General features: G+C 40.5%; 5 protein-coding genes and 2 long non-coding RNA genes across 10 annotated transcripts; 4 read left to right on the top strand and 3 right to left on the bottom strand.

Annotated features, from left to right (window-relative positions):
* Positions 1–472: 472 nt before the first annotated feature.
* Positions 473–1,838, bottom strand: LOC140762934 (uncharacterized). The gene is made up of 2 exons (XR_012104786.1): positions 1,601–1,838; positions 473–814 (listed from the first exon to the last, which is right to left on the bottom strand). It is a non-coding gene; the product is annotated as an uncharacterized lncRNA (long non-coding RNA).
* A 263-nt stretch (positions 1,839–2,101) lies between these two features.
* LOC140777431 (mitochondrial outer membrane protein porin 1-like) lies at positions 2,102–4,707 on the top strand. The gene is made up of 6 exons (XM_073121581.1): positions 2,102–2,262; positions 2,344–2,411; positions 3,186–3,296; positions 3,562–3,651; positions 3,744–3,952; positions 4,131–4,707. The coding sequence occupies exons 1-6, from the start codon at positions 2,220–2,222 to the stop codon at positions 4,435–4,437; spliced, it is 828 nt and encodes a 275-aa protein (XP_072977682.1). The 5' UTR covers positions 2,102–2,219; the 3' UTR covers positions 4,438–4,707.
* A 191-nt stretch (positions 4,708–4,898) lies between these two features.
* Positions 4,899–8,910, bottom strand: LOC140777211 (hypersensitive-induced response protein-like protein 1). Of its 4 annotated transcripts, none has more exons than XM_073121207.1 (5): positions 8,756–8,910; positions 6,418–6,637; positions 5,958–6,078; positions 5,530–5,718; positions 4,899–5,446 (listed from the first exon to the last, which is right to left on the bottom strand). In XM_073121207.1, exons 2-5 carry the CDS (start codon positions 6,604–6,606, stop codon positions 5,091–5,093), a joined length of 855 nt encoding a protein of 284 aa, XP_072977308.1. In that variant the 5' UTR covers positions 6,607–6,637; positions 8,756–8,910; the 3' UTR covers positions 4,899–5,090. The 4 variants fall into 4 exon arrangements, with proteins under 4 accessions (XP_072977308.1, XP_072977478.1, XP_072977562.1 ...); XM_073121377.1 differs by lacking the exon at positions 8,756–8,910 and adding an exon at positions 8,468–8,618; XM_073121461.1 differs by lacking the exon at positions 8,756–8,910 and adding an exon at positions 7,486–7,632.
* A 284-nt stretch (positions 8,911–9,194) lies between these two features.
* LOC140777135 (FACT complex subunit SSRP1-like) lies at positions 9,195–15,415 on the top strand. The gene is made up of 16 exons (XM_073121087.1): positions 9,195–9,386; positions 9,624–9,809; positions 9,995–10,100; positions 10,478–10,614; positions 11,131–11,214; positions 11,302–11,393; positions 11,503–11,611; positions 11,807–11,893; positions 12,008–12,100; positions 12,612–12,809; positions 12,916–13,067; positions 13,148–13,289; positions 13,365–13,463; positions 13,604–13,786; positions 14,633–14,711; positions 15,048–15,415. Exons 1-16 carry the CDS (start codon positions 9,333–9,335, stop codon positions 15,176–15,178), a joined length of 1,932 nt encoding a protein of 643 aa, XP_072977188.1. The 5' UTR covers positions 9,195–9,332; the 3' UTR covers positions 15,179–15,415.
* Positions 15,416–15,542: 127 nt separating this feature from the next.
* Positions 15,543–17,218, top strand: LOC140777505 (uncharacterized). The gene is made up of 2 exons (XM_073121701.1): positions 15,543–15,953; positions 16,252–17,218. The coding sequence occupies exons 1-2, from the start codon at positions 15,845–15,847 to the stop codon at positions 16,926–16,928; spliced, it is 786 nt and encodes a 261-aa protein (XP_072977802.1). The 5' UTR covers positions 15,543–15,844; the 3' UTR covers positions 16,929–17,218.
* Positions 17,219–17,817: 599 nt separating this feature from the next.
* On the top strand, positions 17,818–23,641 carry LOC140777038 (protein QUIRKY). Its single transcript, XM_073120971.1, has one exon. The coding sequence runs from the start codon at positions 20,312–20,314 to the stop codon at positions 23,405–23,407; it is 3,096 nt and encodes a 1,031-aa protein (XP_072977072.1). The 5' UTR covers positions 17,818–20,311; the 3' UTR covers positions 23,408–23,641.
* A 510-nt stretch (positions 23,642–24,151) lies between these two features.
* LOC140767218 (uncharacterized) lies at positions 24,152–25,486 on the bottom strand. Its single transcript, XR_012105554.1, has 3 exons — positions 25,434–25,486; positions 25,215–25,275; positions 24,152–24,296 (listed from the first exon to the last, which is right to left on the bottom strand). It is a non-coding gene; the product is annotated as an uncharacterized lncRNA (long non-coding RNA).
* Between the last annotated feature and the right edge of the window lie 846 nt (positions 25,487–26,332).

Genomic DNA, 26,332 nt, shown 5'->3' with positions numbered 1-26,332 from the left:
GAGGAAGTCCATATATTTGCTGTACTTCAGGATAGCTTACTTAAGCCCCACAGAAGGATTTATGCACAATATTTGCAGAGAAGTATCATAATCCAAAACGACTGAAAGATGGACGCCTCAGAAAATACCAAAATTTAAGATGAAGCTAGCTAGTTCAATATTACAGGTATTCTCACAAGATCACAATCTAGCATCATAGTTTGAGGGGCATAAGTGTGACGGTCTTATACATGGGGCTAAGGCTCATCAGAGGACTGTTCCTGCCGCCAATATCTTCCTTTGCTATTGGAATAAGCAGTGTTCAAATTGGCTATTAATCAGGTAAACTGTTCCCACATGTATGTCAATACCGGAAACATCGCAAGGGTGATTCACCAGCATGCACTCGAACATGCAAGCCCCACAAGTGCACGCAATGATATATATATATATATATATATATATGTACATTTGATGATATAGATAAAGTATCTGAAAATTAAATATTAAATAACACATTAAGATCAATGACCAATACACAATTTACATCCTGTAAATATGCAACATAACTTATAATCAGAAGAACAATCTGAATTTATAGAACTCTTCCATATTTTATCATAATGGAAGTTTCACAAGTTCAATACTTCATACTGGACATAGCAAACAAGAAACAGCAAAAAATCAGGGACACCAACTATGCACACCTCTGATTGAACAAGTAGAGGATGGTGGATGTGTCTCCTTTTTAATGTAAAGCCCGTACAGATTCCAGGCCTCCAAGTACTCATTCCTCCAACCCTCTCTCAATTCTGCTGAATCCTTGTACCACTGCCTGAGGAATCAGAAAAACTAATCCACTTCAACAAATATACAGTAAACTCAGAGAATATCACCACTTGAAGCAACACTATAAATATAAATTGCAGGCAGTTGTAATCTCCTCTCAATCAATCAGCAAATATGTAGCTTGAAAGTTCAAACCTTAGCAAGTATATGTATTAGTAGAAAGTCATTCATACATCCAACAAGTCCAATGCATAATAAACTGAGAACAAAGAAAAGAAAATCTATCCGAGTGCATGAAGCTCATGTCGATGTGGAGTTTGCGGTGGCCATGATGTACGTAGTCTTATCCCCGATACAATACCGAATAGATTGTTTCTATGGCTAAATTCTTGACATTTGGGTTTGGGGAGAGAAGACTTATCATCACATAATATCCCTACAATTGTCCATTATATATAAATTTTTTCACAAAAGCCTGCTTAGAACTCACTTCCGAAAGTTCCACAATAACTATCTGAATGAAGTGGAAATCCATCTTTGTCGAGCATATCGTTTGACACCACAACTTCCATTATTTGTCACTTGATTCTACAGAAAATTGCATCCCTTTTGTCCTAATTAACATTGCAAAGATTATCCAAACTTGTAATCAATAGTGATACACCGTTGGATTCTACAAGTTTGCCAAAGCTTCAATTTCTTTAATTCTTCGCTAAAACAATAAATTTGAGACCTCTTGTCCCATCACCAATTCTCGCACAGGCATTTCAACAAACGGCAGAGAGGTATAAAAGAAAAAAGAATCGATTTGAGTGGAGAATTGAAGATTTACTTGCAGACGAGAGAGCAGTTGAGGAGATCTATGCAGTCGAGCTGCGAGAACACGCGGGCGATGAGGTGAGCCGGAGCTCGGAGGGCCGGCGGAGGGGTATTTTCGTCCTTCCCTCTATCTCGGCCGCTGGCTCCTCGGACTCCGCCTTTGCTTTCGTACGGCCACATCGCCAGGTCAGCCATCGGCCATTTCGGAGCCTCTCCCGAACTCGTCTTATTTTCTCTCGGGGAGTTAAAATAGCCACATATCTCCGATCGAACGGCTCAAAACTTTTTAGACTATCCATCCGACGATTAATATTGACAGAAAACAAGACCCCTGGATTTTGAGTTGGACCAATACTTCTGGTAATCTAACTCTATCACAATCCCAGCCGTCGATGTAATGAAGCATCCAATCGAAGGGATATTATAACTCTACGTTTCCTAACTTCAGCTCCAGGAAAAAGAAATTAAAAATTAAAAGATATAGGTATTAATTCCTCTTTCCATTTCCCACTTTCCAAAAATATAAGACAAGAAAAAATAGAAAAGGGAAAAACAATCGTCTTTCTCTCCGCCGTCTTCTTTTCTCCATTATTCTCTCTTTGCTTGGCTCGTCGATCGCGAGTGAGATAAAGATGAGGCCTTGTCTCTACCCCGACATCGGCAAGAAGGCTAGAGGTAATTGATTTTGCGAATCTATGACGATTATTATTAGATCTTTTTGAGCTATTCTTTTTACTTTTTTTTTTTTTTATTAAGATCTTCTCTACAAGGACTATCACACAGACCAGAAGTTTACCATCACTACCTACACATCCGATGGAGTTGTGAGTGCTTCGCTTCTTCTTTTTCTTCCTTCTAGTCTTAGACTGCTAGGTTTTTGGTGTTTATTTTTATAATTCTGATTGGTGCTTTATTATTTGAAATTTATCGATTTGGTGAAGTCGTTTGATGTTTATTTGATACTGTGATTGTTATGATTTCTTGATTACATGAGATTAAATGACTAGGAGCGCCTTTTGAAAATAAATAGTTATTATTGTTGTTGCAAATCATGGATTCCCATTAGGTCACTCTTGTTGAGAAGTTAATTAGCACGATTGGTCTACAGAGACAGATACTTTACTTAATGGACCAAAGTTATTTTGTTTTCACAGAGTTAAGTCCAACTCACTATAGAACGATACGATGTTGTATAATCGAGATCTATGCTTGTCAATCCGACTGAAGTGAGCCTGTAGGCGCTAAGAAATTCATTGTTTTTTAAGTGTGTGATGTCTAAGCAAGTTAAACCTAGTGGAAGAATGACCTGCATGGTGTCGGAACCAGTTTCTTATATGGAAAAGTGCATAACTGTATTCTTCTGCCTGCTTCATTTGATATGTCTTGTTACCCAAGTTTAAAGCTGGATACATTTCTATGTATAGACTATATGTTAAAATAAGTTGTAGCTTTTTGGTTTTGAAGAATCTTTTGCTGGACCAAATTATGTTGCTTGCATTTAATGATCCTTCGGAAATCATAGATATATTTTTCTCTGGCTATTACGAGTTGATTTCTGCGGAGTTTAGTTTTTTTATAATCCTGTTTTCTTGTTTTAGGCAATTACCGCTTCGGGCACAAAGAAAAATGAGGTGATTTTTGGCGAGATCCAGTCCCAGCTGAAGAACAAGAATATCACAGTAGATGTGAAAGCAAACTCAGATTCAAATGTAAGCTTCTCAATCTCTCTAATCTCTATCTCACCTATCTCTGCTTAGCTGCACTTGAATATCTACTTCTCTGCTCATGTATATGGCACTTTGGTGCATTTGGTTCGCTACATAAATGAACGTTTAGAGCATTTTTATAGTGAAAATGTTTGGGCATAACAATTTACATGTGTCTTTTCTGGTTGATTGATCTCTTAAAAGACATTTTTATGCATATCGCCTGCATGAGCAACATTCTGATGCTCTTTTTTGCATCTTTTTTCAGCTTTTAACAACAATAACAGTCAACGAGCTTGCAACGCCCGGGCTAAAGACAATTTTTAGCTTTGCTGTTCCAGATCAGAAGTCTGGAAAGGTTTTCACTTTCGCAAAGTAGCAACTTAAATAAAGATATTTTTGTTTGAATAATTTTTCCATGTTGTGATCTTATGTTCTTTGTGCTTGCAGGTTGAACTTCAGTATCTACATGATTATGCAGGTGTCAATGCAAGTATTGGGTTGACTGCTAATCCCGTCGTCAATATTTCTAGTGTGTTTGCAATTAACACTCTCTCTGTTGGTGCTGACATATCATTTGATACCGCAACTGGGAATTTCACCAAGTACAATTCAGGATTAAGCATCACCACTGCAGATCTTATAGCATCCTTGACTTTGTGAGTGACTCATTAAAGTCAATTAACATATTAAAGGGAGGAAACAGTTATCTATATTATCAATAGTAATCCAAGTTTAGACAAGATATACCTTATGGCGGTATTATGGGAATGTAAATTGTTAGTTTGAGCTTACTTTGCACTTTGTTGTATATGAGTGATTTCAAAATTGTTGTAGGAATAACAAGGGAGATAGCCTGAGTGCTTCCTACTACCACTTGGTGAGCCCATTGTCGAACACTGCAGTCGGAGCAGAACTCATCCATAGCTTCTCGAGCAATGAAAATACCCTTACCTTTGGGACACAACATGCATTGGATCCTCTTACCACAGTGAAGGCACGGTTCAACAATTATGGCAAGGCTAATGCACTCATCCAGCACGAGTGGAGGCCCAAATCATTCTTTACCATCTCTGCAGAGGTTGACACTAAGGCAATTGAGAAGAGCTCAAAAGTTGGCTTGTCTTTGGTGCTGAAGCCCTGATGTGAGATTTAGGACACCAGGAATGCACTTGCATTTCAATTATGGTGCAATGTAATAAATCCTAAAATAACTTAGCCCCCAGATTTTTTTTTTGGCAGCAGCATGCCCCTTTTTCCTCTTTGGTATCTGTTGTCAATGAAATTCTGGTGTTGCCTTTTGCTTGTTTTGATACTCAACCTGTAAAAATAATTTTAACCTGACTGCAGCGGATCTTTGTGTCCTCATTTCATACTCTACTCCTGAGTCGAATCAAATTGGCCTTTGGCAAGATATCAGTGTTCCTGTGTGATATTACTGTCTCTTTTGGGTTGCTCTTAGCTTATTATCTGTGATGTTGATGTGGCTGTGTGCAGCCAGGTAGAACAATTTTTGCAGTATTTATTGATTGGTTTATTGATTGTGATGTACAATGCTGAGTGTGTTTATTTGCAGGTCTAAATAACTTTGCCAGACAAATCACAGTTCTAAAGTATATGTTTTTATTTGAAGAAATCACAATTACACAAAACGGCTAGAAGAAACAGATGAGGAGATAATCTTAAAACATCTAATGCACAAGGCACTTACAGAGCTCAACCTTTTACACATATTTTTATAATAAAGCTGTTTCATATCAAGAACAACAGAGTTCTGACATACTTCACAATATATACTTAGTTGTGAGTGGCTTGAAGTAATCCATCTCGGATCTGGGTGGCAATATCCCTAACAGCACCAGGTCCATGAGGGATAAAAACAGACGAAGATTTGGATGATGCACCAATTTCCTTCATGGTGTCAAAGTACTGAGTGATTAAGACCATGTCCATCACATCCTTTGCAGAAGTCCCTGGTACATTGCCTGAGAAGCCGAGAACACTGTCCCTCAGTCCATCGACAATAGCTTGCCGTTGACGGGCAATGCCAAGACCAGACAAATGCTTGGCTTCAGCTTCTCCCTCGGCCCGTTTTATTTGAACGATCTTCTCAGCTTCTGCCTTCTCACTAGCAGCTGCTCTCAGCCTTGCAGCTGAAAAGGGGAAAGCAAACAATTAATAAGACCCTGTCCCTCACTGGTTTTTTAACAATGTTCTAAACGTTAGAATAGAGTACCTGCATTAATTTCATTCATGGATCGCTTCACATGATCATCTGGGTCAATATCAACTATAAGTGTCTGCACGATCTCATAACCATAAGCTGACATAGCCTTCTCCAGTTCCTCTTCCACAGCTTTTGCTATCTCATTCTTTTGTTCAAACACATCATCCAGAATGAGCTTTGGAACAGTTGCTCTGATTACTGTGACAAAAGATTTCTCAATTTTTTCACACAGTTGGAAGAGAATGTGAAAAATGGAAGATGACAATCTATTTGAGCATTTTAATGACAGCGTAGCTGAAATTGATTATCTTCAGTTGCAAAAATTGAGGACTGGATTCTTGTCCATTTTAACAAGTAAAAAGGTAAATAGTAAAATCAATTAGGGAAAAAATTAAGTCCATTAACACGTGATATGCTGTTGAGTGTTGAGTTCCTACCATCAAAGACGTAAGCTTGGATTTGGGATCTTGTGTTGCTCAGTTTGTAAAATGCATCACTGGCCTTGTGAGACAAAGCTCGGTATTGCACAGATGCAACGACATTGACAAAAACATTGTCCTGCAAATGATGGGAAAAAATTCCTTTTCAGCTAGAGCAAGCCATTCAAGTATTTAACATTGTAAAAGATATCATATATTATCCGCTGAGAATTCCTGCATCCAAATATGGAAGGAATAATGAATTTCATAACTGGAACGGAAACATGCAAAGAAAGTGCAGAACATTATAGCAGCATGAGAAGTTCATGATATTGATTACAAGACCAAGTATCTGATGAGCGTCAGAATGCTGATAAATTTTCAACTTGATAGAACATATTGGAAATTTGTGAGTGAATACAATGAAACAGAAGATATCTGTACGAAATATGTTAGGATAATAGAGTGAAAAACAGACCTTTGTCTTTGTCTCACACCTCACATCAAGTTGTTGCAATCGGAGCGAAAGATGGCCAGCTATTCGTCTGCCAGCGATCCATGGCACGCAATGGCATCCTGGCTGAAGCACATCATCAAATTTCCCGAAGGTTTCCTTCACTGCTACAGTAGATTGATCAACTTGTACACAGCATAGTGTTTGGCCCATGATTTCCCTCAGTTATCAAGTTATGAACCACCTGATATTCAGAACATTGTAGTCAAGTTCAGAAGAGTCAATAAGAAAGATCTCCACAGTAGACATGCATGCTGCATTGAATAATACATCCAAGACTTCATAAGTTCATGCTCTGAGGAAAACATCCAGTAGTCAACATGCTTTACGCTAAACAAGATGGACAAGATCATTAAGTGCAGTTGCTGTATGGTAGAACATGAATCAGGGGCTTTATAGTGACATGATACCCAGGTAGAACAAAGTGTTCCTTCTGGAATCTCAATCTGACGTACATCTTGATGCATAGTTTTGAATCTTTCGATGTACCTTTTTTGCCATACATGAAAAAGGTCTAGGTGTACTTGATGCCCAATTTTCTCCGATTCAGTAGGCATCTCTGAATTTATCACGTCTCATGAAGGATACTGAGCATATTATATGGTTTCAGAAAAAATATGGAACCCTGAAAATTCAATTAGCTGAGTACTTTACCTAAAGTCTAAACATATCAGTAGTTCAGTAGTGAAACAACAGGTTTATACATTTCTAAGATTGCAATATTCTCCTTCTACCCATCAGCCATAATAGCCCACTGCAGATACCTCACACCAACAATCACTTTGTTCTACAGAACTTGCAGCTAAGAAATTAAGAATAAATTTCAAATTACTCCAAAACAACCCAAAAGAATCTCATCTTAATCATAAGAAGGAAAAAAAAAACTAACACAAGAAAAAGCAGGCAAAGAATGTTATAAGAACCTTATGCCAGATCAAGGTTGCAAACACAAGAACTCATAATAAACCATCAGAAAGACAGACATATATATAGGCAGGCATATCAATAGGATAATTCTGGCAATATCCTTACTTCTCCCATTCAAGAAAGTCAAGGCATCATATGGTGGTAACTCTGGTTGAAATTTCAAATAACCAATATTTTAGCTGCATAACTATAAAAAAAGACTGCTAAAACCAATCAGTTGGAAGAAGAGGAAACTGCATAGCAACTTCAACAAATACCAAATCAGAGTTATTCCCGGATGCTGACTTGCATGATTGTGCTATTCCCAAAAATCTACTAGATAGCAAGTGGATCAAATTTTGGAATATTTACATTTAACACCCAGCCTTTTATTACACCTTCCATTTTTAATGTTTGTAAATTAAGTTCTACGTTTTTATTAAATATGCGTAGAAAACATGTTGCTATTAAATCTGTTTATTAAACTTAATTAAACAACTAAGTTAAGATTACAAAAAAAATTACTAAACCAAACTAAACCCAACTGAACGCTAGTTTTTTATCGGGTCTAATTTGCTCTCTCTCTTACTTTGAGATCTCTTACCTAAGGAGAAGAAACCATTCCATTGTGTACTAAAAGAAAGAAGAAAAAGAAAGTAAAAGTATTTTAGTTATTCTAGGAAAAGATTATAATTGAATAAATACTCTTTTTATATTGTCAACCTAAACGGTGTTAATATTAATCTAACCCAAGATATTTTCTACACATATTTAATAAATATATATATAGTGCTTGATTTGTATACATTGAAAATAGGAGAGTGTAAATCACAGATATGTTAGAAGACAGTCTGTTAAATACAAATCTCCATAATATCTATAAATATCTCTTGAACAGAAGAAATTTAGACCTACTACCCAATCATCAGGGCCGTCAAGGATAAGCATGCCACCAAATGTTTCTGAGATTTTTTATATAAAAAATTCAGGCGACAAAGGTGGAAGCAAACCCAACAAGCAACAACCAAGAAAATATCAACTAAATCTCAACTACAGTATATTAACCAAAGGTAACCAACGGATTAGTTCTTGGTTCTTAATTTCTTACTCTGTAGTCTGTTCTTCAACTCCATCTCCTTTACCGATTCAACACAAGGCATCAGACAAAGATGGGAAACAAGTAATTTAAAACAAAAGAGAAGGAGAGATTGTTAATACCCACAAGGAGTAAATTGAGAGAGCCAAGGATAAATCCAAGACTAGTGGGTTTGGAATCATCAGCTAAAGAGTTGGGAATAAAGGTGAGAGAAAAGTTCCTACTTTGAATAAAGATGAACAGAATCTCCTATCAGGAACAAAATACGATCTAATCTAATGCACATCAAGCCATTCTTACCTGTGAAACCGAGAACTGAATTTGGATTTGGGATAGTTCGTTTTCCGGCTTTGTAGTGACCGAGGAATAGATAAATTCTTTAATATATATATATATAGATCTTGAAACAATGGGCTGGTTGGTGACTTCAATCCAGGTGCGGATTCGCGATAGTAAAAAGTTATCAAGAGAAATCGAATTAAAAGGCGATGTGGCCATACGAAAGAATCATATTTTGCTAATACAGGGTGTTTATTGCTTATAGAGAATAAAGTCCAAAATCTAGGATTAAATTGTGAATATTAACCATATAGGGTGTGGAATGTAAATGCGTGAATTTGCAAGGTTCTGAGTATAAATTCACGAAAATACGGGGCGTGGAATGTAAATTTGAAAGGTCCAAGCCCAATAGTAGAAGACATCGGATTGACCCCACTCCCACTTGTCCACGTACAAACTTTTCCTAGTCACTGGCATTCACTCCTCCTGCAAAAGATCGAAATCCGAGAGGTCTCAGTGGGCCCCACTCCCGCTCTCCTCTTCCCCCATCGGCGTCGGAAGCTCGAAGGACTCGGCGAACCTAAACATTGCCATCGCCATGGCCGACGGTCATCTCTTCAACAACATCCTCCTCCGGGGCCGCGGCGGAAACGTAATCCCCTCCTTCTCTTCTCTATTCCATCAGATGTTCTCATCTCTCCTCCTTGATCGAAGAATTCGGTACCGATTCTTTACTTAGAAGGATCGGAATCTACTGTTGGATCTGTAGTTCCAGCGGCGGTTCGATCGAGGAGTTTTAGATCTTTCGATCAATCAGTTTTCCTTCCGGATCGAACTACGCTCAGAGATATAACTTGCTGTATCTATTGTGATTCTGAGATTCTTGCAGAACCCAGGGCAGTTCAGAGTGCATTCAGGTGGAATTGCATGGAAGAAGCTTGGAGGTGGGAAGGTTGTTGAAGTGGAGAAAACTGATATTGCTGATGTAACCTGGATGAAAGTTCCCAGGACTTATCAGTTCCGAGTTAGGACTAAGGAGGGTTTGTTTTACAAATTCACAGGTTTCCGTGAGCAGGTGAAACTTGTAACTCTAGAACTATGTATATTGTGGAATTTTAGAAGCTAGATATTTCTCCTCTCATGTATATTTTCTCCTTTTCTAATCGATACTTGTTGTTTTTATTTTAGTTACTTAAATATAATTCTCAATTACATTTTGGGTTATATTTAACTTTAATAATGTCACATTTTATTTTGTAGGATGTTAGTAACTTGACCAATTTCATACAAAAGTCTATGGGGATAACTGCACAAGAGAAGCAACTCTCTGTCAGTGGACATAACTGGGGAGAAGTTGATATTAGCGGTTGGAGCTTACTTGTTGTTTCTTATTCTTTTTTAACATATCAACCTTTTTGCTTGATTTCATACATTTATTTTTAAAATTTATTGCTGTTCAGATAAGGGAGTAAGTATGGTTGGAAGATTCTATTAAAAAGCAAGTTTTTTTTTCGATATTTCCATCTAGAATTTCTTCCAATGAAATGTCATTATATTGGCAGTATCTATGAGAACCTTGATAGCAGTGATTGCTTAGTTATACACTTGTATAGTTGTTCCTTCCTTAGATCACGATTTTATTTCATCGAGTCATTTGGTTATACCTGCATGTAGTCTCTCTTTTTTCCTTGTGCAAATCAAGTTAGATCATGTTTCACACTTGCTGATTATCATGCACTGCAGGAAATGTTCTTACCTTTATGGTAGGTTCTAAACAAGCATTTGAAGTATCTTTATCAGACGTTGCCCAGAGTGAATTACAAGGAAAAAATGATGTGTACTTGGAATTCCATGTGGATGACACTGCTGGAGCTAATGAGGTACTCTATCTATTTACCTTTTCAGAATAATGAGCTATGTATTGTTGTTCGAAACCGTATCTGTTCACAGGGGGCAACACTGTGGACAAAGCCCTAAATTAACGGGGGCAACATGGACCAATAACAGGGACCCTCCAAAACATAATTGCATCTGATTATTAGGATGCGGTTGTTTTTTGTGACTCTCTCCCTTCATGTTGGGATATGATTAGTTTGTATGCTTTTTGGTACTGATACATGAAATTAGACACACCTGATCACATACAGAGATTCCTTGCATTCAGGTCTCTGTTTTCTCCTGGCCTATGATGACTTTATCTTTCCTGATCAGAAAGAGTGTTGATTTGGTAGTTATCTAATAATTGGTTCTATTATCTTTTTTATGGACTTTAAATTTGTGATGATTCTTTCAGCCTGTAGATGGATATCTATTCTCCTTGAAAATCTCACTAGCATTCAAGTTGTTACGATGTTTTAGCAGTTGTCTATTTTGATCTCCTTGTTTTCTAATCATAGAAAGATTCATTGGTGGATCTGAGCTTTCATATTCCTAACTCCAACACCCAGTATATTGGTGATGAGAGTCGAAATGCAGCTCAGGTTAGTTGCTCGGATTTGTTCCATCTATAATTTATTAAGTCAGTGATCGGTGATGATTAATTTTCTGTAATAATCTTCCTCTTGAAGGTTTTTTTGGACAAAATATTGTCTATGGCAGATGTTGGATCAAATGATGAATCAGTTGTCACATTTGAAGGAATTGCAATTCTCACCCCAAGGTATCATTTTTCTTTGATTATCACATGTTCCATTTATTTGTCATGAAAGATCTGCATTCAGTATGTAATTGTGTGTTGGGTAGCTTAAGACTACTGCTTTTGTCTGTAGAGGGCGATACAATGTTGAACTTCATCTATCATTCTTGCGGCTTCAAGGACAGGCTAATGATTTCAAGATTCAATTTAGCAGTGTTGTTCGTCTCTTCCTACTACCAAAGGTTTTCTTCTCTCTGACAAAGCCCAGAAAGTGACACCAAGATTTTTGTTTTTGTTTTAATTTGATGGAGACTTCAGCAAGATATATCAGTTCAACACCTAGTTCTGCATGCAGTTGATTTACATAATTGCAACTTCAATGTGGGAAGCCTGAGATTTCTCCTTGGACTGAGCTTTAATTTTTTTGTTCAATGCAGTTCAATCAACCACATACTTTTGTTGTTGTTACGCTTGATCCACCCATCCGGAAAGGTTTAACTCTGTATCCACATATCGTACTTCAGGTGCACACTCTCTTCCAGTGGTCATGCTTTATAGATTGCATATTCTTTATAGCTCCACTTTTTCCTCCTCTTTCCTGTATAATCATTGCCATTCTTTTATCTTGTCCTGTGAAGTTTGAAACAGATAATGTAATTGAAAAAACACTATCAATTAGTGAGGATCTCCTGGCTACCAGATATAAGGATAGGTTGGAGGCATCATATAAGGTAAATCTTGCATTGATCACCTGAGGTGATTTACCTTTCATAATTGAAACTCAAATCAGTTTTTACTTTTCAGGGTGTCCAAATTATGATCTGTTGCATCTCTTGAAAATATTTCTGGAAAAACAGAGAGCTTATGTGCTAGTAAATTTGGCACTGAAGTATGATAAGATGAACTTGGTTTGGGACTTAAGTGTCGAAAGTTAATGATGTAAGCATATCTTGGCATGCTAGTAAGTTGATTGACATTTAATACACTTCCTATAGCATAGTTGGTGTATGTTTTACTGTTTCTTAAAGGGTGACGAATTGTGTTTCTTTTTCTAATTGATAAACTAGATAAACAGCAAGTATTGGACAAACAGAAGTGTTTGAGTCCACAAGGGTTTGATATTTGCTATTTCAATAAGATTTTCATGATACCAATTAGATTTATTAATGAGACAGTTACTGTGGTAAAGTCATTATGCTTTCCACAGCTTCTGTTTAAAGGGATCTTTGTTGGCATTTCCAGGGGCTAATACATGAGGTTTTCACTTTAATATTGCGTGGCCTATCCGGAGCCAAAGTTACCAGACCAGGTAAATTCCGTAGTTGTCAAGGTGGATATGCAGTAAAATCATCATTGAAAGCTGAAGATGGAATTTTATATCCACTTGAGAAGGGTTTCTTTTTTCTACCAAGACCTCCTACTCTCATACTTCATGATGAGGTAGATGCCAAATATTGGATTTCTCAAATTTTGATCTACTATGATTGCATGTGTAAGTTGTCTTTGGATGTACAGTCACTCACCCTTCCAAGATTAATTTTTGCAGATTGATTATGTTGAGTTTGAAAGGCATGGTGCTGGTGGCTCCAGTGTATCATCTCATTACTTTGACCTTCTTGTAAAACTGAAAAATGATCAAGAGCATCTGTTTAGGAATATCCAGAGGAATGAATATCATAACCTCTTTGACTCAATTAAGTAGGTCGCCTTTTTCATGTACTCTCTTTTCAGTTGATTAATAAAAGCCATCTGATTTCTAACTTCATGTTTCAATCAAGTGCAAAGGGTCTCAAAATTATGAACCTTGGAGATGGAAAAGCTACAAAGGGTGTTGCATCTGTTTTTGAAGACGATGATGCTGTTGATCCACATCTTGAACGGATTAAAAAACAAGCAGGTGGCGAGGACAGTGATGAAGAGGTGTTCTTCTATCTCATCTTCCTCTTGACAATTTTCTAGATGACCTTTGGAATATAATTGTTATCACTCTTGCAGGATGAAGATTTTGTTGCTGAAATGGATGATGGTGGATCTCCTACTGATGATTCTGGAGAGGAGGAGTCTGATGCTAGTGAAAGTGGAGAAGAAAAAGATGTAAAGGAGGACTTAATTTGAGAACTATTATTTTAAGAGGAATTCTGTTCTGGTTTAGAGCTTTCAACATTAACTTTGATCTGCTTAATTTAAAAATACAAGCGGTTTTAACTTTTAACTAAACTGTTTTGTCATTCCAGAAGCCTGTGAAAAAGGATTCGAAGAAAGAACCTGCTGCTGCTAAGTCCTCTTCATCTAAGAAAAAGTCAAAGGATGGAGATGAAGAAGGTTCGAAGAAGAGAAAACAAAAAAAGAAAAAAGATCCCAATGCACCAAAGAGAGCCATGTCTGGTTTCATGTTTTTCTCAAATACCGAACGAGAGGCAAGTTTCATACTTCGTATGTCTTTTTCTCATGCATGCAGCTTTTGGAGTGAACTTTGCTTGATTGATAGCAACATGTACCTTCTGACTGTCCTAATAATTGTCATATTCATCTCTATTTGTCAGTGTATGTTCACATCAGTAGGTTTTCATGATAGGATAAATCTTATGATATCCCTAAATTTACTTGTAATGTACTAGAAAAAAAAAGACTGCATTTCCTCAACAAAATTTGTCTTTATTTATTATTTGAACTCACTAAGTCAGCTCTTTTATTTCTCTTTCCTACAAATATAACATTCTTAATATCGAGAAGCTGTATTATTTTCTTCGCTATTTCTTTCTGGTAATTTTGCAGTCCTCCAAGAATCTCTGCATCTCTTACAATCTGACACCCATCATGCCCCAGCTGAAAGCTAAATGAGGTTCCGATAATTTTTACTTTCAAGTATGAACTATTTTATTTTAGTCAACTACATCAAGCAATAACAATCTTAATATGACCACTCCAACTGAAGAATTGATCGCTTATGATAGTGAAATTCAGTTCTGGTCTCAAGAAGTATACACAATTAGTTTAGAGTTTATGTTATAGCCTGGAAGTGACTTAGTAAGATGATATACAGCAGGCCTGGGTATCTGAATGATAAGCATTATGTCTAGTAGAAACACTGGACCATTTTGAAGTTCCTCTTATAATCTTTTGTTAGTGTGGTTCTTCCGACAGCAACACCGGTAAACCCACATAGGCCTCCTTTTTAGCTCCTATTCCTTTACATTATCCTTCAGCATTTCAGATGCCTGAACCAAGCAACTAGCAAAACTAACTATGCTCTACATGGACAGAATCTAAAGAGAAGTCATCCAGGAATGTCATTTACTGAGGTTGGAAGGGCTCTTGGTGAGAGGTGGAAGAAGATGACAGGTATGCCTTCACCTTGCAGATATTTCTTAACAATCATTATTATGTTTATTGCTGCCAATCAGAGGACAGTCCCTTTCTGTTGACTAAATTATCTACACAATCACATTTAGCATGATGGGGCTCACTGGCTACTAATCTACAGTAGGGTTTTGACTATAACTTATGCAATAAACTATAACTTATCTCTAACATATTAGGGTTTTGACTTTGTATTTAGACGGATCTCACTACACAAATATCTTTTCATATTTGTTTCCTCGGTCTAGCCGGGTAAAGAATTTGAGTCAGATAATCTCTTGCATGCTTTTGATCACTTCTGGTTTCATTTGCAAGCAGCTGAGGAAAAGGAGCCATATGAGTCAATGGCTAAAGCTGATTCAAAGCGCTACAAGGAAGCCATGGCTGGTTACAAAAGCGGGGCGTCAGCAATGAACGTAGATTCTGATAATGGATCAGATGGCGAATGAGAAAACCCTGCTTCAGTTCCAGCTTGCAACTGGTAATACCTTTTGTTTTATTTGGTTGATAAAAACCAGTGTGTTGTATATTGCCCTTTGGTTTTCTTGCGTGTTGTATAATTTATCACGAAGCAGGGCAAAAGAATGTCGTGATTTTGTAGCATGAGATGTAACACGGGCACGGCTCGTTGTTATATCAGCTCGAGATACATTAACTTATCCAATTTGGAAAATAAATTGTTTAAACTTTTTTGGGGAGAACTTAGATATTCTGACATTGAGCCTTGAGTGTTCACTCTCAACGAGGTGTTCTCAAAATTAATTTGGATTACAAAATTTGAACAAGTAATTCGAGATTAACTGTCTCAAGTTACTTTTCCTTTACTTATTCTTAGGATAAAGGACCTGCAAATCCAACTGCCAAGTCAAATAGCAAGGAAAGATACGGAGACATCCTAAGAGACAATAGAAAGGCTCCTTTCCAAGCTTAGAAAAGCAAAGAATGTTACATTTCCTTTGTCATAGGAGAAGATAAAAACACCCTGAAGAAAAGTTTGGAATAAGCTCTCACAAGCTCCATCTTTTGATGCATATAAATATGCCACCCTCTACTAGTACTCAACACAACTAATTCATACACTCTCAAAAGTTTCTAATCCATATTAGTAATTCACCATGGCAAGCAAGCAAGGAAAGAGTGCAGAGCCTCAATATACCGATTTCCAGCCAAATTTCGAGTGGAAGGAAGACCCTGCGAAGCATGTCCTTCAACTTCAACTTCCAGGTACATTGATTGGCTTTAAACCATTCTCACATACTGCAACAAGATTCAATGAAGTTGAATATTATGATACATATAAGGAGTGCAGAAGTCAGCTAGATAAAATGGGAATATGTTTCTAGATCTAATCACAATGCAGCAACAAACAACTCTTTTTAGATCAAATAACGAACAAATAGAAAGTGTTGGACGACATAGGAAGTTTAGTAACAGAACTAGGATAAAGATCTTAGTTTCTATGCCAGACTAAGATCAGAAAGATACGAAATGATATCTTATACTTTGTTTGCTGCAATTGAAGGTTTCAGGAAGGAAGAGTTCAATGTCCAACTTGACAGCTCTGGCAAGCTAACAGTTAAGGGAAAAAGACCTTTGGGTGGTGACAAGTTTGCTCGCTTCCATAATGTCTTCCAGATTCCTGCAGATTCCAATGTCGATAACATCAGCGGGAGACTGGAACGGAGTTGTCTCTCCTTAACCTTTCCCAAGAAAGTCGTGCAAAAAGAAGAAAAACCTCAGGAGAAGGTAGAGTCTCGTGAAGAGAAAGAAGAGCCAAAGCGTGATGATAAAGTAGAGTCCCCTGAAGAGAAAGGAAAACCAAAGAGTAGTGAGGAGGAGGAAGAAGACTCTACACGTAAGGAGAAGCCAAGGAGCCAGAAGACAAAAGAAGCAACTCCTAGCGTCGAAGCTGAGCAAAAGACCGACGAGAAGAGGGAGGAGTATCGCATGCCAGGACATACCGTCGGTGAACCAAAGCCTAGTGCTGCAGGTCATGATGGCAAGGTGAAAGTGATGAGAAAGAAGGTGGTTGCTTGGAAAGAGAAGATCTCCAAAGATGTGGAAGAGTTGTGGGACTCTGGTTTGATGGATAATGTGATGGAAAAAATCGACAAGAACAAGGTGATCATTGCTGTTACAGTTACATCCATCTCTATTGGGTTGATTGTGTTTCACAGGATGAGGTCAAGTGGAAAATAAGATGAGCATTCAGTACCATCCACACTCTGGTTGTAATTAAGTACATTTAGATTGTAAAGCTCTATACTATATCTAACCAAATGTATCGACAGCAAACAAGACCGATGAACTGCAAGCATGCCTTAGGAAGTTGGAGAAGAAGCACAAATTTCATATATACGATGGAGATGTACATGAAATATAAATAATATTTGAGACATGGTTGTAATTTATTATAAAATGAGATGTGAGTATGCGATAAATCATCATCGGAAAAAAAATGTTGGTTATTACAAGAATATGAATGAATCTTTACATGTATTCTATAGTAAAGTTTGCGACCGAGATGGTCTTCCTATTAATGTCTAGAGAAAGTTCGTCGGCAAACTGCAACCAAGATGGTTTTTGCTAAAGCAAGAATTTGTCTAAAGGAAGCTAAAACAAAAGGACAGAGTCAGTGTGAAGAAGAACTTTAACCAGACCCTTGAGAATTGGTAGATACTACTATGCTCTGAACTTAATCACATGAAATGCATAAACCAGAGATCAGTTTTGTTACCTAATCTCAGGATAGATGGCACCAACAAGAACACTTGAGTTTGCATACCAAACAGTCACTTATGATCTCAGGACAGAAATAAGAGGACTGAAATTTCCAAAATAGATTAGAAGCTCAGAATTAAGAACTTCACAAATTAAAGGAAATTAGAGGTGCAACCAATATACTGAAAATCACTTCACATATAGATTTTATAATGAACACTATATTAGAAAAATGATGGATAAAGTTAAAGCAGCTAGCACGATGTAATCAACAAAAGAGAATATCAATATCCATAAGACATATAAAGCATGAGGAGCCACCTTTGGAGACTCTTGAAAATTACTCAAACATATGCAGCAGGCCCAGTGCTATATTGTAGAGGAGCATTTGCACATATAGAACATTGAAATGAACATATGTACACAATTGCCTTGTCTGAAAGGTAAGCCTGCAAATGAGTAGCATATAAAGAGTACGAAGAATGCAATTTGGAATTGCTTTGTCTTTAAGGGCTATACACATCTTTAAACAACAGGGGAAAAAAAAACTCAAAATGCAGGAAAGATGCAAGGTGATCAGATAGTTTGCTTGTCAAAATGTAGCAAAGATCCATATACCATGCAAGGTATCTGACTATCTTAAGGATATTTCAGCTTTCCATGAGTACTCTTTACATCACTCTTGAGCTTTAGAGATCAGCTATCTTTGCAGGTTGCTCTTTTTCATCATTTTATCCTGAGTTCATAAGCAAAAGGGCACCAAAATATCGCCGCCATTTAATCTTCGACCACATATTTAGCAAGCTAACTGTTCAGGTTTTAGGGTAACTTCTTGTTGGACGATTATTGCATCCACATACTGATGATTTCTGCATGTGAAGCTACAAACCTTTTTTTAAGGAAAAAAAAAGTTCCAAAGTGCTCCAAATTCTCAAAGCCAGTTTCTTTTCATCCTCTCTTTTGAAGTTGACACCTTCCAAGTTCCAGAAATTGGACTATCATTCTTTCATATAAGGTGGAGTTGTGACCAAATCTGCAAAGGTAAACACGGAAGCCATCACAATCTTGTCGATCTCCATGGCAAGGTTATTGGGTCATGGATCGTCTGCAGCTTCAGTTAGAGAAATTCCCTACAGTCAGGGATGCTTGGCAGCCCCTGATTGCCTGCCAAATCATGTACAGCAGTTAAGTAAAAAGTTAAATATTTTCCTAACTAGTTTTGACAGACTTTTTCTAGCAACCAAGACACTGTGGGCTGTGGCTTCAGAAACTCATGCACCCAAGGCTGAAGAAGATCTGTGGCTCTCTAATTGAGGGAGTAGCTGAAGTAATCTGATGAGATTGGTGGTCCTCACAAATGAGCAAATGTTGCTAGAGACATGATCAAAAAGTGTTAGAGAATAGATTCCATCTTTCACCACCATCAGTAACTACCAGACAGTATCGAAGCATCTTAGAGTGTGGTGTCAGCGTTGGGTGGCGCTGCTTGGATCAGTTGTAGCAAACAAAGAGCAAACACAGATCTTCCCCATAATGATCCATGACAAGTGTCCCATATGTGGGATACACCTTGTGCTGTTGTGTGTACTGTGTCCTCGTCGCCTAGCCGTAGTCTCTGCAACTTGAAAAGAATGAACAGTATTCTGGAAGAAGAATGTTTCACCAACTTGCCATGGCATTCGAATCCAATAAATTTCCTAACACCCCACATTGGCATATCAGTATGTCACTCATGAGATGGATCACAACATGAGTGTGCATCACGCTGCGCCGTAGAAACCACAATCATAGTGTATCTTGCGGCGAAAAAGAGAATGATTAGATCTCTGTTTGATCTTATCAAAGAAAAAGATTTCATTGGAGATGATCATAGATTAGCAACAGATTGTCTATCTCAATATATCCAGCAGTAAACTATCAGAAAATACCAATGTATCTCAGCTAAAGGCCAAACAGGATCAGAAAAAGCACTTTACTAGTTTCTGTATTCTAGGACGAAAGAGAAAGTCAGACAATAGACGACATATGTGATTGAGTAATTTGTTGGGAAAGAATAAAACACAGTATAACAGAGTATGAGCCACTCTATTATAAATAAATAAATAAATAAATAAAGAAAGAAAGAAAAATTCCTTCTTTTAATATAGAAGGAAATTTGTTTTTCTTTGAGTTTGGTGGGCCATGCACACAAAGACTAGAAAGAAACATTCTGATGCCTAGTTTGTTCTCTCCCTCTTGTTTGAGTCTTTCTTTACATCTGCATCAGTCCTTATATTCTTCTTAATCATGTGCTAGAGGAGGCACTGGTTCTCAACCCTGAGACAATCTTATTGACGTCTTATCCAAATGTAAAATGTATGTTAAACCCAAACAAACAGCGAATGTTTACTTGGAAAATATCTTTCGGAATGGACGTTGCACAGCACAGGGATAGTGGATATCGACATCAGTCGTAGATGATGCATGCGATCTACGATGTTCCACTGTGCATGAATGAATAGAATAATATACAAATGCATTTAGACTTTAATCCTAGTAATAAGAAATTAATAATCTGCGTAATAAAGTGGACGTAATGAGTCAGAGGGTTAAGCTCACCTTCGAATTCGATATCTGGAAAGCGCGGGAAGAAGACAGTGGAGAAAAGCGACGAAGATAGGGAAGAAGAACCCAACGGCTTCGGTCGCAAGAAAGAAAGAAATCCTTCACATCTAGCTTGGAATCTCGCAAAAGCGTCCCTCCTCCCACCAAAAAGCAAAAGCAACCCCCTCTTGTGGAGAGAATTAAGCAAGATAGAGAGAAAGAGAGATTAAAGCAAATTCCAACCTCCCCTTTCCCATTTCTCGTCTTGCGATGCGAGGATGATGGAATTGGGGGCATCAGGGACCGTCCGGAAGCTGGTGGTGGAGGTGGTGGACGGCCGAGATCTGCTCCCAAAGGACGGCCAGGGCACCTCCAGCCCTTACGTCGTCGTCGACTTCGACGGCCAGCGCAAGCGCACCCATACCGTCCCCCGCGACCTCAATCCACAGTGGCATGATACCCTCGAGTTCCTCGTCTCTGACCCCTCCGCCATGGACGCCGAGTCCCTCGACGTCGAGGTCTACCACGACAAGCGCTTCTCTTCCTCCTCCTCCTCCTCCGCCGCGCGCAAGAACCATTTCCTCGGCCGCGTCCGCCTATACGGGTCCCAGTTCTCCCGGCGCGGGGAGGAGGGGATCATCTACTTCCCGCTCGAGAAGCGAAGCCTGCTTAGCTGGATCCGCGGCGAGATCGGCCTCAAGATCTACTACTACGACGAGCCGATCCCGCCGCCCGAGGACAAGGAGCCCGATCCCGCTTCGGAGAACCCGTCTCCGCGGCCCCACGCCGCAGAGGAGCCGAAGGATCTTCCGGAGATCCTTACCCCGACGGAGACCGCCGTCGAGATGCAGCTCCCGCCTCCCGTCTCCGTCGTCATAGTAGACGAATCCCCTAATCCTCCGGCGTCGGTTCCGGCGCCTGCGTCTCCGCCGGCGAATCCGGAGGCGGAGCCTGTGGATCCATACCCGCCGGAGGTGAGGAAGATGCAGACGACGTCGAGCTCGGAGCGGGTCCGGATCGCGAGGCGATGCAATAATGGATCGGAGTACGCCCCCAGGGTGATCTCCGGAAGGTTCGTCTCCTCGACCGACTCGGTCGAACCGGTTCACTCGGCGTACGACCTTGTCGAGCCGATGCAGTACCTCTTCGTCCGGGTCGTGAAGGCACGCGGCATCCGCCCGTGCGAGAGTCCATACGTGAAGGTCCGGACGGGGTCCCTTTTGCTCCGGTCCAGGCCGGCCCGCGAGTCCGGTTCGGGCAACCCGGAGTGGAGCCAGGTGTTCGCCTTGAGCCACTCGAAACCCGAGCCAACCTTGGAGATCTCGGTTTGGGACGGGGGCCCCTGTGCGACCGACGCCTTCCTCGGCGGGGTCTGCTTCGATCTATCCGAGGTGCCGATCCGCGAGCAGCCCGATGGGCCGCTCGCCCCGCAGTGGTACCGGCTCGAGGGGGCCGAACCGGGAGGGCCGGTGACGGGTGACATCATGGTCGCAGTCTGGATTGGGACCCAGGCCGACGAGTCATTCTCCGAGTCGTGTAACTCGGACGCGCCGTACGTGAGCTACACCCGTTCGAAGGTCTACCAGTCGCCGAAGCTGTGGTACCTCCGGGTATCGGTTATCGAGGCCCAGGACCTACGGGTCTCGTCGCCGCCTCCGGGCACGATGTTCGACGTGCGGGTCAAGGTCCAGGTGGGGTTTCAGTCGGCCCGGACGAGGAGGTCGACGGTGAGCGGGAGCGGATCGACCTTCTCCTGGATGGAGGACCTCATGTTCGTGGCGTCGGAGCCGCTCGCCGACAACCTGATCGTGCTGGTCGAGGACCGTTCGATCAAGGAGCCCGCCCTCGTCGGCTACGCGATGGTCCCGGTGGGCTCCGTCGAGCAGCGGCTGGACGAGCGCCACGTGGTGGCTAGCAAGTGGTTCAACCTGGAGGTCGGGATGGGGACCATGGGGCCCGAGGTGGGCAACTGCAACGCGACGACGACAACAGCCAACTATGGCGGCCGGGTGCATCTGAGGTTATGCTTGGAGGGCGGGTACCACGTGCTGGACGAGGCGGCGCACGTGTGCAGCGACTACCGCCCCACGGCGAAACAACTCTGGAAGCCACCGGTGGGGACGCTGGAGCTCGGCATCATCGGGGCACGTGGCCTCCTCCCGATGAAGACGAAAGGCGGGGCCAAGGGGTCCACCGACGCCTACTGCGTGGCCAAGTACGGCAAGAAGTGGATCCGGACCCGCACCATCACCGACAGCTTCGACCCGCGGTGGAACGAGCAGTACACGTGGCAGGTCTACGATCCGTGCACGGTCTTAACGATCGGCGTCTTCGACAATTGGCGGATGTTCGCGGACATGGTGGGGGACGAACACCAGGACTACCGGATCGGGAAGGTTCGGGTCCGGGTCTCGACGCTGGAGAGCAACCGGGCCTACATCGGATTCTACCCGCTCCTCGTCCTGCTCCGCTCGGGGCTGAAGAAGATGGGGGAGGTGCAGATCGCGGTGCGGTTCGCGTGCGCCGCGCAGCTGCCGGACACGTGGGTAACGTACACGCAGCCGTTGCTCCCGCGCATGCACTACCTCCGCCCGATCGGAGTGGCGCAGCAGGAGGCGCTCCGCGGCGCCGCGATACGGACAGTTGCGGCGTGGCTGGGGCGGGCGGAGCCGCCGCTGGGACAGGAGGTGGTGCGGTACATGCTGGACGCGGACGCGCACACGTGGAGCGTGAGGCGGAGTAAGGCGAACTGGTTCCGCATCATGGGGGTGGTGGCGTGGGCAGTGGGGCTTGCCCGGTGGGTCGACGAGGTGCGGCGCTGGAGGAACCCGGTCACCACCGTGCTCGTGCATGTGCTCTACCTCGTGCTCGTCTGGTACCCAGAGCTGGTGGTCCCTACGGGGGCCCTTTACATCTTCCTGATCGGAGTATGGTACTATAGGTTCCGGCCACGTGGCCCCGCAGGGATGGACGCCAGGCTGTCGCAGGCGGACACGGTGGAGGGGGACGAGCTGGACGAGGAGTTTGACCCGGTCAACGGGAATGGGAATGGAAACAAGGGAATGGAGGTGATGAGGTTGAGGTACGAGAGGCTGAGGACGTTGGCTGGGAGGGTGCAGAGGGTGATGGGGGACCTGGCGGCGCAGGGGGAGAGGGTGCAGGCTCTGGTGAGCTGGAGGGATCCGAGGGCCACCAGGATATTTATCGGGGTCTGCCTCGCCGTCGCCGTTGTGCTCTACGTTGTGCCACCTAAGATGGTGGCTGTGGCGCTCGGGTTCTACTTCCTCCGCCACCCCATGTTCAGGGACCCGATGCCACCGGCCAGCATCAACTTCTTCCGGCGGCTGCCAAGCCTCTCGGATAGGCTGCTGTAGAATAATAGATTGCTTCTTCTGTTTTTTTCTAAGTGAGGAGTGAATAACTATGCAAAGAGGAGTACATCAGCATTGGACATGGGAATAAATCTGAGGATGTAAGGGATACAGGGTGTGGTTCACGTAAACTACTATTCAAGGGGACCAGCCATTGGCATATATATATATATATATATATATCTCATGGACCGGGATGTCCTTATTTTTTTTTCATCACACATGAACTTGTTTTGTCTAAAAGCACAATATTCTTCTTGTTTCTGATCATCATTTGAACATAAGCCAAATACGATACAGCTCCATGGGGCTACACCTCATTAATTCATCAAAAATAGTACACACTAATCCACCAACCTAACTGTGATTCATACTTTTAGTTGTACACAGTTTTATTGCAAATTACAATCGGCAGCAATTCATGTTTTGGTAAGAAACTCGCATTATAGCTCCAAGCTCGTTCATCAGTATACAAATCTTCAATGATTCAGTCCTGTATTTCTTTGACTTGATTTTTTTTTTTTTTGCTTTCAAATCCATGTAGACCCGGATGGAGCTGCTTGCGTACCAACCCCTACCGCCCTTCCCAAATGCAACATCTTGTTAGTCTATCTTTTTTTTTATCCTGGTGTGTGAGCGACTAAAAGGCCGCAGCCCTGTTTAATGAGCCTATGATCTTTATCTGCAATGCCATATACAATGGCTTCTTGTTCTTGGAAATAATTCGGGCGCAGGGCTGGGTATCTTTTGCAATATCTTCCTTTCTTTCACCAATTCCTTTACCTAATAGTTCCCTTGTAGCAATCAGTGTTTGCATCTTGTTCTTTTGCCTTGATCCACATATCAGTGACTGCTCCACTGGTTTTATCGACTCTAGGCAGGTACTGTTTAGCTGCGACGTAGTAATGCATATTGTAAGCCTCTTATACAAACAAGCACTTAGCAAAATAAAAACAGACATACTAGAGGCATTGCTTGCAAATGGCACCCAACAACAAAAGCATTGCTGCCTTAACATATGCCTTGACAAAGTTCACTGCGTACACCTTCTCTTTGCAAATACTTTTGGCAGAGAAAAAAGAAGTATGAATTTGCATCATGGTTTGAAGTTTCATTCAAAATCAAGACGTTTCGCCAAAACATTTTGCGTTTCGATAATATCCGATCTAAAACTCTTCTCTGAAACTAACATTCAACCGAAACAACAATAGTAATAATTTTTTTAATATATGTTTTAAATTCAAAGCTTGATTTGACTTGAATCTAATTTGTATCCACTCAATATCAACCTCATTACTTATATGTTATAAAATTTTATATAATGAATTGAAAAATAAGATAAAACAAGACTATTTATTAAAAGAAGTCTGAAAGAATTAGAACCGAAATTGATCAAAATGTTTCATATTTTAACCAAGTCAAAACCCAAACCGAAGCCGAAACTTTGAGCCATGGTTTGCATATCATCATATATGTTGGACATTTAAACGAGAGTCAAATAAGCCAATTCACCACTTAGGGCTAAACAGAAATTCAAATGAACAATTACAACTACAATTACAAATGATATGCAAACTGCAAGTGAGCAGGAATTATCTTGTATGGAAAATACAGAAGAAAATTGGATGAAAAAAATAAATCAAAAGACTTCAGGTAAAATTGTACACATAAGGGTCTCTTGCATCCAACAAATATATATTTGAGAGAACTTAAAATGGCTGACCAGGAATGGCATATATAGAATCTACATGAATTTAGTAGTTTTTATGCAATCAGCAGTGTTTGACTCCTACACCTAATTAATTCTTACAGCAATTGTATCAGCTATTGCATAGGCCTCTGTTTCAGATTCAGATCTCCATCTTTTCATTCTAGATGATCATGTGTCAAAGGACAATCAATATATTAAAACTAACATTATTAAAATAGTGAAAAGAAACGGCATCCACAATCATTATTTGTTGTACAGCATAAAACTAAGGGACTTTGTAATTTGGTAAATGGTAAAGACAACTGAAATGGCATTTACTTGTTTCCCTGGTGAATTTATGTATAAGGACATCAGTTCGGAGGAGTTATCGTAATCTAACCACATAAATTGAGCAACAAGAACCTCTGCCACTGCTGGAACAACCTATCAAGAAAAGAAGATGGTCCATCAAACACAAAATGTAAATGAACATATGGGGCAATTGGAATTGTGCAAGAAACATAGGATCCATTGATCTGAAAGTTCATTTCTTACAGGCATTCCCAAGGTAGATGATTGGGGTATTTAAGAACAAAGAAGGCAAATCTGGAGGGACAGTGCTTGGTCTTCCATATCCTCTAGCTCCTCCTTGGTACATGCTTAAGCTCATACTATACTTTGAGGGACGGGATATACATACTGAATCATGATATAGACTTTCTTCTGAGTTTCTTTTATTGAAATAATCCCCGAACAATATTGCATAAAGTGAATGTATAAAAGGTTTTATTACCTCCATAACTTTCTCTGTCTGCGCTGTGTTACTGGGTTAACTTCTGTCCATCTGTGAAGCATCAAGACAATGAAGATATCTAGAAGCATTATAGTATTTTCTATCACTGTCAAGGAGGAACCAATATTTAACTAATGCAATAAGGGAAAGCAACTTATGATCCAATTTTGAGAAAACTGGAAAGTGAGATTGCTATCAGTGACTGATCATAGAAAGAGTGAAGAATTGCAAACCTACTAAATGTTGTGTAAAAGACCCAAACGAGTGAAGGAAGCGGAAGCAAGACCTTCACCCCCAAGTAGCCCAAATGGAAAAGGTGAAAGAGAAACAAATGCAAAGCTTGAAAAACTCCAAATAAATGTTAATGGTGATAGAAAAGTCCTAAGTAAGTTTTAATCACGGATTAACATCCTAATGTAATCAATCACTAACAATGAAAATAATG

The sequence above is a fragment of the Typha angustifolia genome, chromosome 1 (genome assembly GCF_048772165.1).
Source record: "Typha angustifolia cultivar Huaian chromosome 1, ASM4877216v1, whole genome shotgun sequence".
Taxonomy (NCBI): domain Eukaryota; kingdom Viridiplantae; phylum Streptophyta; class Magnoliopsida; order Poales; family Typhaceae; genus Typha; species Typha angustifolia.
This window is presented reverse-complemented; position numbering and strand designations above follow the sequence as displayed.

Coding starts and splice junctions, on each gene's coding strand:
- LOC140777431 (XM_073121581.1), top strand. CDS start 2,220: ATGAGGCCTTGTCTCTACCCCGACATCGGCAAGAAGGCTAGAG. Junction 2,263..2,343: donor CATCGGCAAGAAGGCTAGAG/GTAATTGATTTT, acceptor TTTTTTATTAAG/ATCTTCTCTACAAGGACTAT. Junction 3,297..3,561: donor AAGCAAACTCAGATTCAAAT/GTAAGCTTCTCA, acceptor ATCTTTTTTCAG/CTTTTAACAACAATAACAGT.
- LOC140777211 (XM_073121207.1), bottom strand. CDS start 6,606: ATGGGCCAAACACTATGCTGTGTACAAGTTGATCAATCTACTGTAGCA. Junction 5,719..5,957: donor CCAAGCTTACGTCTTTGATG/GTAGGAACTCAA, acceptor CTTTTGTCACAG/TAATCAGAGCAACTGTTCCA. Junction 5,447..5,529: donor CATGAATGAAATTAATGCAG/GTACTCTATTCT, acceptor TCCCCTTTTCAG/CTGCAAGGCTGAGAGCAGCT.
- LOC140777135 (XM_073121087.1), top strand. CDS start 9,333: ATGGCCGACGGTCATCTCTTCAACAACATCCTCCTCCGGGGCCGCGGC. Junction 13,464..13,603: donor AAAGTGGAGAAGAAAAAGAT/GTAAAGGAGGAC, acceptor TTGTCATTCCAG/AAGCCTGTGAAAAAGGATTC. Junction 13,787..14,632: donor TCTCAAATACCGAACGAGAG/GCAAGTTTCATA, acceptor CTACATGGACAG/AATCTAAAGAGAAGTCATCC.
- LOC140777505 (XM_073121701.1), top strand. CDS start 15,845: ATGGCAAGCAAGCAAGGAAAGAGTGCAGAGCCTCAATATACCGATTTC. Junction 15,954..16,251: donor CCTTCAACTTCAACTTCCAG/GTACATTGATTG, acceptor CTGCAATTGAAG/GTTTCAGGAAGGAAGAGTTC.
- LOC140777038 (XM_073120971.1), top strand. CDS start 20,312: ATGATGGAATTGGGGGCATCAGGGACCGTCCGGAAGCTGGTGGTGGAG.